This window comes from Python bivittatus, unplaced genomic scaffold (genome assembly GCF_059951505.1).
Source record: "Python bivittatus isolate LINGU-HERP-01145 unplaced genomic scaffold, Pbiv_v1 ctg000080_np1212, whole genome shotgun sequence".
Classification (NCBI taxonomy): Eukaryota; Metazoa; Chordata; class Lepidosauria; order Squamata; family Pythonidae; genus Python; species Python bivittatus.
In genome coordinates, this window is record NW_028277035.1 from 25966410 (window position 1) to 25978014 (window position 11605).

Consider the following 11605-nt stretch of genomic DNA (forward strand, 5'->3'; position numbering starts at 1 on the left):
GGTGTTGATGTCACTCTTTTGATGAATAAATCAAAAGGTGTTTATGTCAATCTATTGATGAATAAATCACAATTCTTTTAAAGTGGCTTTTACTAAACTTGTTCTTAAGAAGGGGCATGGATAGCAGAAACTGCATATAAGCCTAATTCAAGGAAACCAACATTTAAGTCCATTTCTAAATTCTTACAAGCAAAATATGTTTGTTTATATGTTTTAAAATAATTGTTCCATATTATTTGAATTCCTCCTGTATTAAACTAGAATTGGTGAAATGTATTTAGTTCACATTTTAGACAAGCTGATTTAATTGGTACATCTGAATCTAGTATGCAAATTGGAAATTAAGATTCTTCCTCAACTTTTACAGAGCAGTTCTCAGATGTGTGTGTGTGTGTGTGTACATAGGTATGTATATGTATATATATATCATATGTCAGCACACATAACACAGAGAGAGAGAGACTATACATTAAAAGAAAAATGCATACAATGTGGGGAAATATTATGGTTGTGCAGACCCCCCTGTGCTCAGCAAAAGCGTCTTCTGTGCATGCACACTTGTGCTCAGAAAACTAGGAAAAGCGCTTAAAGTGCGGATGCTCCAAGCAGCAGGTTTGGAATGGTTTGGTAATAGTGTGCAAATGTAATGGCATGCACTAGAGAAAAGGGTTGCAAAACCATATACATCAGGGAAAATTATTTACAAAATAGATCTGATTTGATTTTTTACTAATCCAGAAACAGGGCAGAACAAAATTGTGCTAAAAAAATGTACCCATTACAGAAAGTTTGAAAGAAGCTTTTGTCCCTATGTGAAACCCACATTCCTTAAGCCCTGGGAAAGGAGGTAGTACTGGGAAGAGATTCAGGCTGGCTCTCCCTGACTCCCTGGGGTAGCAGAGAGAGGGGAGGGAAAACACAAGCAGACTTGCAAAATTTGGTTACTGTTGTCTATCTCAAGAAAGCTTAGGTCTAGTCTTCTTGGGACGTCTGTTTCCTGGTCTGGACAAATTCAAAGAGCTGACAATATGTTAAGCATCACCATCTACCTGAGCATCTGATTTTCAAAAAGATCTTACAGTGAATATGTAAGAAGTTTATTGTTGTGACTAAAGGTTGTAACCCAACGTAAAAACAAATGCAACATACAAAGAAATTAAGTTGAACTAAAACCAGCGTAACAATTTAGAACATAAAAATGTCTTTCTGAATTTAAAAGAGAGAATAGAAAAGGAGCAACCTGACTGCTAACAAATGCGATCACATCTGAAAGCAATTCAGTTGTTCTGCATCCATCCTCTTAAATTTATCTATCATCAGCGTATTTCCTCTGATCTTACCATACATAGAGCAATAGAAGATAAAATTGGATGGATGGATGGATGGATGGATGGATGGATGGATGGATGGATGGATGGATGGATACATATGCACATACCTGGGATAACTGCAGGGGCAGCTGCCACTACTGGATAGTTAGATTTATATCCTCCTACCTCTTCTCCAGAAGCTTGGGGTTAGGGCGGATCTCCCATCATTTTGTCCCCATATCAATAAATCTGTGAGGTAGTTGGGCTGGTCCAGAGCCACCCAGGAAATTTCCATTCGTGTGGAGTCCTTGGGGTTCTCTGAGCTTGGTTCTTTTCTTGCAAACGTTTCATTACCCGGCTAGGTAACATCTTCATTGCACCTATGTTACCTAGCCAGGTAATGAAACATTTGCAAGAAAAGAACCAAGCTCAGAGAACTCCAAGGACTCCACAGTTCAACCCTGAGCTACACATATTCACCTCTAATTTCCATTAGGCTAAGGGTAGACTTGAACCTACATTTCCCCCGTCTTAGTGCAACATCTTTATTAGTCCAACATACATTTCCTCCAGATTTCCAGCTTTTTTTTTTTTTAATCTAGCCTCTAGCTCATCTAGAACATAATGGAAACACAAAGGTCACTTTTCTCCCTGTTGATATTTAAAAAAGAACCTGTTCCTGCCTTGTACTCAGGAACTAGCTAGGAACTATTTCTTTCCCCCTTTTCTTCTTTCTTTCCTGCTCTCCAAGCAGGCACTTTTGTACAGTGCTTCCTCTCTTCAGAAGGCAGGAAGAATAGCTTGCCCTGAGGGTGGGGAGAGGCCCCCACCTCTTTCTGGAAGACATTGGAGCCAACTTTTCTAATTGGGAGGCAGCCCATAACTGGGCAGTTCAAGGGGCACCCCTTTTTCACATGCAGCACATCTCAAGAGGGGAGTAAGCCATAGTGCTTCCACTCAAAGTCAGAAGGTACAGTAGCAGCAAAGAGAGCAAGCCGTAATGTTTCTAACTTGTTTTTGTTGTTGCTGTTGTTCATTATGATTTAAAATAGTTCAACAGTTTTAATGGTTTCTAAGTTTGCAAGGTGTTACACTGTCGATGTTTTGCAAAAAGAAAAAAAAAGTCCATTGTTACTACCATCTTGTTGTCAAAAGAAGAGATTGAGTTATGCCAGCCTTGCCAGGTAATCCAGTATTATAATGCCCATTTAGTGTAGAAGAACCCTACTCTGTGGAGTAATCCAGAGTTAGCAAGCACTGGTTTTCCTTCAGGTAGCCCATACAATTTTAAGACTGGAACAGCTTGGGGGTTTTGCTCATTTCTGTTTTAAAATATTGGATGCTTTTCCTGACCAATGATGCGAAGTTGTCAGTTACAGAAAAGGTGATGGTGCCACAAATCGTCTATACAGGTTAAGATTGTGGTACTGTGTTTTGCTATGGGATGTGACACTGAGCAACAAAATAAGAACGGATAGGTCGGTTGTACTGATGCATGCCATATAAAGAAGTTACAGTCATATCCAATACTACAGACCAGCCCCCCCAAAAGAATTCCTCTAGATGCCTATGATAAAAATTATGTAAGTATGATTGATGGGTGGGTATTAGTCTTGTGACCTAATAGCGGGGGGAGGGGGCACTTTGATAGAGAAGGCAGAACATGGGAAGGATTAACCTTCCAAACACTTCCAGTAATCCTGCTCCAATCAATCTAAAGCCTCCAGAAACTGCTCTAAAGAAAAATGTTACATCTCCCATGTCACACACAAGATAGCCCTACGGTTCTTATTTGCTCTACATGTTGACATTTTGATGGCAGTTGGAAATTCTCCCTTGTGTCAACATCAGCAACAGTCAGGCTCAGGCTTCCACTGCCAAGTTCAAACCATACTTACGCAGAATAGAACTCCTAGAAATGATGCTGATGTTTGTTTGTTTTTTTAATCTCCCAAATTGTGCTCCCTGGTGTGGCCAAGTCCGTAATTATGACATGAAAGTTAGATGCTTTGTACAAGCCAGCTGAGATCTTGATTTTTTTTCTGCTGTGATGTTTTTGTTATATTTTTGAAAAATTGTAAGTCATCAGATTTCCTGCTGGCAGTGAGTAGACTTCAAGCTGAAGAATGCTGTAAGTGATGCCATTTCATATTTGTAGAGATAATTTATCCTAGCATTTGAGAATTATTTTCCTATTCCCTGTATCATATTCCAAAAACCAAGGGTTTACAGCTCAGTGTTCCACTACCGTGTAAAGTGTAGTAAAGCTGACCAAATATTTATGCAGAGAAAGTAAACTCTGCTTTAATAAGATTTTTTCTTTTTCTTTTTTGCTATGAAACTGCCAGCTTCATACTTCCTTCGAAAAATTTTCCGTGCTGCCTAGATGTTAAATGTCAAGTGAACCAATACCTCCCTGAGGGCAAGGATACATACAGCACTTTTACTATTTCATGACTTTGCATAATGTATGTGTCTTGAAAGAAATCCCATTGTCTCTAGAAAATTCACCTGTTTCATCTCATTTATCCACATGGCTGCAGATTTCCTGTCAAATTGTGTTAGATCCACCCTGAAATACAGCTGTTTGTTTCAAGCTTTTCTCCCTTTTTGTGGGTGATGGTAGTGGAGGCAACAGCCATTTGATATTTAAGCATATATTATAGACCTTTTTTTAAAGGAAAGCACAATTTAAGTGGCTCTCATGCAGCTAAGGATACTATCTACAAAATAGACTTTTCTTAAATTTTGCGGTGGTGGGATTGATTATGTTCCATCAATTCACTGTTGACTTCCAGCAACCACATAGACAGATTTTCTTCATGACAATCTGTCCCTAACCTGATCTTTCATGTCTTCCAACGATGCACTCATTGCCATTGTAAGTGAGTCTATCCATCTTGCTGTTGTCATCCTCTTCTTCTTTCCTTCCACCTTTCCCAGCATTAGACCCTTCTCCAGAGATATAGATCTTCACATAGTCTGTTCAAAGTAGGATAATTTGAGCCTGGTCATTTGTGCCTCAAGTGAGAACCCTGGGTTGATTTGTTTGATTATCTATTTATTTGTTTTCTTAGCTGACCATGATATCCTCAGGAGTCTTCCTGAACACCAAATTTCAAAAGCATCAGTACTCTTCTTATCCTGTTTCTGTTTCTTCAAAGTCCATCTATAAAATCCTATGAGGATTAATATGTTTGTAGAACATTTCAGAGTTGGAAAATTTGTCAATTTTATGGATCCTTGAGATATGATTTATGAAAATAGGCCTTAAATGTGACAATATATTAATCTGCTTTCTTGGACCATTGTTCTGGTTGTGGCTAATTTATACATAATTCAACTTGGTTGTTGTAGCTATTCTTAAATACCTGTATTGATTTCCATTAGATGTACATATTGGCCTAGAAGTAATGGATCATTATCAATCTATCTGTTTTCTGTAACATTGCAATCTAAGATTTGTTTATTTATATAAAAATTATATTTTTCTAATGTGTATGTTAATCATTAGAAGGCCAATCATTTTAGGATCATCCTAGGCCACCTGACAATGCTGAGGTCAACTTCTTATGGCTTATATGACAAAAGTCCTCTAGTGTCACAGCTAAAAGCAGAGACCTCCCTATCAAGGAAAGGCAAATGGCAGCAGAACCAAGTTTTGGAAAGAATGTCACAGAATTTAAGCAGAAATGTCCAGACCTGCTAGTTATGTGTGCCAAGCAGAATGGCCTATCTCATCTATAATCCTCAGAATGATAGGCAGATTGGAAAGTTTATTGTCCTAAAACAAACCATAGTTTACTTATTGTTCCTGTTTGCATATATGGTTTAGTGCAGGAATTTACTATTTTCATCAGCCTACCAGTTGCATCAAATTTTGCCTGATGTGCTGAGGACTGCACTCCTAAATTGACAGGACTCATTTTACATTGAGTTCAAGGGTTTAAGTAGTGAGAAGTTTCTCATCCTTGCCAAAACTTCTCTGGTGGGCAGACAAAGAATGTTAGCAGGTCTTCAGATGTTTGACTCTCCTGATTTTAGTGTGCCATATGAATTCATGTGCTGTTTTTCCCATTTTTAAATTAGATTTGTACCCTGGGTTTGTTATGATTCTGATTTTTATAGGCAGACTGTAACAGATTTTTAAAATTTCTACTGAAAATTCATCAAAGCCAAGAATTTGCATATTTTAGGAATTTATTTAATTGTTCTATTTCTATTGAAACTTCTATTCAGTAAGGAACATCTTCTTTGGTTGTCCTACTGTAGCTGTCTCAAATACCTATTCATGATACACGAAGAATGATTCGTGAGTTTATTTCTACAGTGCTCTTGTTATATTGTCAGGTGGGCTCCTCCTCATATTATTTCAAAATGAAATGAAATTCTGTGGTATGAAATAACCAGGGTAATTTTTCACATCTTAAAGCACAGCAGGTAGGATTTAGTCATGACTAAGTTAAGCTCCATTGATTTCTGTGAATCACTTGAGCTGAAGGCATGACTAAGCCTGCAAAAATCTACTGCGATACTTTCTATATTAAGACTAATAAATGTAATAAGCAAAAATTAGTATGGATAAAAGGTTTGAGCTCTGAGCACAGCAGCCCCAAAGGTATTGCACCTAATGTGATCATTTAGTTTCCCAATGAAACGTAAGTCTTTATCTATGCAGTTGAGTTCCACTGATTTCAGTGGGATTTGCAATATAATTCTGTATGCTAACTACTCCAAAATAAAGCTAATGAGGTTCAGGGAAACTTATTTTCCAGTCAACATGTTAAGTCTTAGTTGTTGGTTTTTAACAGAATTTTCCTTATGCCTGACCATGTGGGAAACTTAAATATCTTCATAATTGATCAGATTAATTTGAGTGATACAGATACCTTGACTGTATTTATGTTCTTTCTTTTGTGTGTGTGGTTTTGCATAGTTTTTGAAGAGCCCGAAGACCCAAGTAACAGATCTTTTTTTTCTGAGATCATCTCTTCAATTTCTGATGTAAAGTTCAGTCATACTGGGAGGTACATCATGACCAGGGATTATCTCACTGTCAAGGTGTGGGATCTGAATATGGAGAACAGACCTATTGAGACATACCAGGTATTCTGACTTGATCCCTTGTTTGCTATGATGTGCATGAATGGTGTGGGCACTAAATACAGTGTCAGAGTCTGCACACTCAATCCCAAAGTTCAGTAAATCCTCTGGAGACAAAAAGTTCCATCAGAGATTTCTTTATTTAGGAGAAGCACACAGCATCATAGTTTGTTGAGTCTGATTCAACATAGCAAAGCCTTGTCTTTTTAAGCCCAACTTCCCCCCCCTTCTAGGTTTCTATTCCCACTTGCAGCTCTTGAGAACATCCTAAAATGCTTCAAACCCATTATTTATTTATTAGTGCTGTGAGATCTTTGAATTGGCCTACACATAACTTACTAATTTTTTATTTTTCAATTTTATAGCTACTGCAGTAACAGATAGACTCTTGGTGGTTTTTAGTAGTAAGAGCAACAGAAACTAAAGCACTGAAATTAAAACATACATGGTAGAAGCTAAGATAAAATAATAACACCAAATTCTAATCTTAGTAACTTCAAACTCTTGTCCTCTGGAATCTGTGATTAGAGCTGGAATCAAATGTTAGCATGCAGTTCCTTCTGAATGCTACTTTCCTTTTATTCTTTGTGTCTGTCTTTCTCCTAGGTTCACGATTACCTCCGCAGCAAGCTGTGCTCCCTCTATGAGAACGACTGCATTTTTGATAAATTTGAATGTGTATGGAATGGGTCAGACAGGTGAGGAGTTATATGCAGGATTTTTTTTTTTCATTTTCTGATTCCTCAAATCCATCCACTCTTATCTTTTCTGCACTTTGCTTCATGCATTTCAGAAAGGGGGGGGGGGGGTTAATGAAAAAAATCATTAAATGAAACTTGAAAAACACTCTATAATAAACCTCATGACTTGTTCAAATGTCAACTCTTCTTGTGATCCAGAAAACTAACATAAGACGGCATCTGCGAGCATCTTGAAGAGAAGTTAGGATAGCTGGATAAGCACTGCTTATGTTGGGCCAAGCATACAAATCCTAAAAACCTGGTTAGCATAGGATTGATGGTGAAATGAGCTTCACACAATGACTCAAACCTAACGATGTTCTTATGGAGCATAAACATTGTGATGAGTTCTGGGGTTTTTAAAATGCAAAGGAACTTGCCCAAGCTAACATAAATTAGAATTTCTAAAATACCTAGGGATGCAAAGCCAAGATTTAATTGGCTCCATTTATGAGATAGAAATGAAATTGAAATGACTTGTATAACAGTTGCCTAACTCTTCCTTGGAAAATATGGCTAACAGAATTGGCATTTTCTTTTTGTCAACATTATACTTTCAGCTATTGGCAATTAGAAAATTAAAATGTGATTTAAATATTGTTCATTTATAACATAAAATTAAGCATGAAATTAGCTTGCCGTTGTAATTTGTTTTTACATTTTCAGTCTATTGGCCTGCAATTCTTCCTTATGATTTGTGGACAGGAATTTTTCTCTGACTCCACCAGTCCTAAAAAAATGGCCTAATCTAAGGGGTGTTGTTTTACTTGGATCCTCCCTAATTTCCAAGCGGCAGTTGCCTTGATCCAGGTATCTATGGGGGCAACCTAAGATAGAATGCCAACTGTTGAGTTTGCTGGAGCTTTTACTTTGTATCCATGTACCGTCATCCTCCTTTCAGGTGGTTAGTGCTTGTTCAATTGTTCACTATTTTGTTATTTGAGATTTTTAAAAACCATCATCCTTGATTCTGTGAATTGGGATGAATACACAAGATAATGATAAGAAGAGATGAGATGAGTTCCAACTGCTGTCTCCATGCCACCTGCCCTATGAAGGTGTTGTCCTGTTTAGCCATCTCATCTTATTAAGCGGAGACTGCAGGAATGAAGGAGTTAGACTGTTTTCACTGCATAAATGCATCAGCTGTAACTGGCCTAACTACTGAGAATGATTATAGCCCCCTTTTCAGTTGACATTCACAGAGCCAGCAAATTGCCTCTTAGCCTCAGTTATTCCATCCCACAGTGGTTTCCATGTAGTGGTTTCCCTAGAGAGGCGATATGGTGGGTATTTCTCAAAACTGGAACTGTCTTGAAATGCGGTGTGGTTGACAGAAGAAGGGAAATTAACAAGGTTCTGGATTTCACTTGAGACTCTCTTGTTTTTTTTTGCTTGCTTGCTTCTCAGCGTCATCATGACTGGCTCGTACAACAATTTCTTTAGAATGTTTGATCGCAACACCAAGCGTGATGTGACTCTCGAGGCCTCAAGAGAAAACAGCAAACCCCGTGCCATCCTGAAGCCCCGCAAAGTTTGTGTGGGGGGCAAAAGGAGGAAAGACGAAATTAGTGTGGACAGTCTGGACTTTAGCAAAAAGATCCTGCATACAGCTTGGCATCCTTCAGAAAATATAATAGCAGTGGCGGCAACAAATAACCTGTATATATTTCAAGACAAGGTTAACTAGGAGGGGGAAAAGATGTTCCTTGGGAATCTAATGTTCTGGAGACTAGCAAACAAACGTTTTTTAAAGTTTTGTGGGTTTTTTGTCCTGTTTTCTTCTTCTCCTTGTTTTTCTCATCATTCCTCTGCAGATACTAACTATGTAGAGGCAAACACTCAGATTCCAACATTTATTGCTTTCCCCCCAATATAAGAGAAATTGGGCTGGCAAAGCACATTAGGAACCATTGAATTCTAAGTCCTGAGAGCGACCAAGCTGCCTACTACAACAGTGAGCTTGAATTATGTACGCTTTCATTTTCCCCAGTAACTCCTGATAGATGTAGCTCCTTTACAAAGATTATTTGTAATCTAGAACAAAGGTAAGATTATACAACTATATTTACAAAAAAGACAAAAACTCAACCAAGGCCATAAAACAAAGATGTATTGCATTAAGCTCTCTCTCTTTTTTAAATTACTTTGGAGATTTTTCTTTTCTTTTGTATTGTTTGGAAACAGGAGTTAAGATTCCTGTTGGTTCATTTCTTGTAACTGACCGTTTACCTTTTTAAAGTGATGTGTTCCTTTTTATTAACTCAGGGCCTTTCCAGATGATCATTTATTGTGCACATTTACCACACAATGAATGTTTTCCTGTAACTCAGTTCTTATGAGAGGTACACCTTTTTTTTTTTTGCCCCAGATTGCACATTGGATTATAAGACCATAAGGCTGCAGCCTGCAAAAACACCGTGTTCAATTTTTCACCCTTCCACTAAAGGACTCACTGCCTTGGAAGTGCAATGAAGTCTAGTTGCACAACTCTCATCGTCACCTGCTGAGTAGCGTCTGTGACATCAGAGGTGACCTACGATACATCTTCACTTTGGCCATACCACTAACTTACTGACATTAGGAACAGATGAGGACCGTTAAGGCCAGACTAATCCATCTAAGGCTTTCTGACTTCCTTCTCTTTCTCTTCTCCCCTTATATTTAGTTCCATTCTGTTGATTCTTCAGTCCCAGTATTGGAATATAAATGCAACCGTCCTTTTTTGAAAACAAGATTCTTTTTTTTAATATTTAGGAATTAGGTGAGCCTCCCCAGTTCCGTCCCGCCCTGTCCCATCCCACTCAGCATAGAAGAGCTGTTTCCCTTCCAAGAATGCAACTGCGTTTGGACAGGAGACGGCGCTACTGTTGCTGAATGCAGGCGAGTGCAGCTTTATACTAAAGGGCAGAAAGCCCTGTGTTGTTATCTGGAAAGGGCCTCAGACAGGAAGAACAAAGACAAGACAGAAGGAGCAGGTTTGCAGCAGGAACATTTCGACTCATCATTCATGAAGGGCCAGGGACACTACTGCATGCTGCAGCCTGCCTTCATGATTCCCCACAAATGGCCTCTTACGGATTTGGCTGAGTCAATCCTTTGGTGCCTTTTGATGGTATACAAAATACCTTAGACACAATGCTTCCGAAACATGGTATTTGCAAACCAAATTGAATCTGAGCTTTCTTCTGCAATTCCTGTAATTTTGTTTTGTTTTTTGTTTTTTGTTTTATTTTTTAGTACTGATTTTGCTTTGGATGAGAAAACTCAGAACACTTCTCTTTTAATCTCTTGCATGTCATAAATATATATTTGTTGGGGGGAGTCCCCTTTTTTCTTCTAGCAGTGTATTCTTTAAAGTATTGTTTGTTTGATTGTTAATTTATTTATTTATGCCAAGTGTCATTTTTTCCCTTTCTTTTTGAGAAAAAAAAAAAGAACTCTTTAGTTACAACTGTATGGCTTTTAAAATAACTCAAACAAAAATAACCACCAAACCATCTTGTAATGCTATTATTATTAGCACTTGGCTGCTTTCTAAGAGAGGTTGCCCATAGATCTGCAGTATGAAGATTAACTTGAATAGCTCTTCATCTTTGCATGGTAAACTGTCCAGTTCTACTACAAGGATAATGCCGGTCCTGCCTTCATTTGGTCAGTTTGGGAAGAAGAAGAAAAAAAAGGGGGGGGGAACGGAAGCAATCAAAGAGCAGATTCTACAAAAAATAAACTTAATTCTTTCTCTAACAAGGCAGGTATTTGAAGATCAATGTGCTTTGCATTTTTCTGATTGTAAAAAGGAGGCAATAGCTTCAACTTTTGTGATTGTTGCAGTGAAGCATACAAAAATTTCCAGATATGATCTCCAGTAGAATGATTGAAAACCCTTATTTTCCTGTTCTGGGCTACCAAGGCTTTCACCTTATAAATGAGACTGTGGCTAGAGATTTCTGAAGAGGATATCAAATCTGGGTGGTTGTCCAGAACACTAAAGGGGAGGGGACCCTAAATTCCTGGAAACAAGAGGAATTTGTTCTTTTCATTATTATTAGACCACATGCTACCTTGTCCTCTCTTCATGAGACTCCTCAGGACAGGGTCAAATTAGTGGTTTTGCCTTGTTTAAAGGGATGATTACAGGAAAGAAAATGCTGGCTTAGAAACTTATGACAAGTAATGGCTTTCAGAAGTAGCCTCTTTTTAAAAAAAGAAAAATGAAATGATGAAAATGGATCATTTTTCTATAAAAAGAAACAAAAATAACAAGCCTACATTCTGGTACTAGAAGAAACATTTTCTCCAAGATGTTCTGATGTGAAGCTGCCAATTACCAAATGTTGAGGAATTCAGTTCACAGGTCTGGCATAACCCCAGTCATTGTCTAGCAACCTTCCCCAACATAGCTCCCACATTTAGAGGGTGGCAGTTTGGGAAAGGCTAATTTAAATTTAG

General features: G+C 38.1%; 1 protein-coding gene across 1 annotated transcript in view; it reads left to right on the forward strand.

Moving 5' to 3' along the window:
• Window positions 1–9104, forward strand: part of PPP2R2B (protein phosphatase 2 regulatory subunit Bbeta) — a 256846-nt gene extending 247742 nt beyond the window's left edge. Inside the window, exons 7-9 of the mRNA XM_088133688.1 lie at window positions 6247–6416; window positions 7020–7111; window positions 8564–9104. Coding sequence (XP_087989814.1) covers window positions 6247–6416; window positions 7020–7111; window positions 8564–8843 — 542 coding nt within the window. The 3' untranslated portion in view covers window positions 8844–9104. The remainder of the gene's footprint in view (window positions 1–6246; window positions 6417–7019; window positions 7112–8563) is intronic.
• Window positions 9105–11605: the final 2501 nt, after the last annotated feature.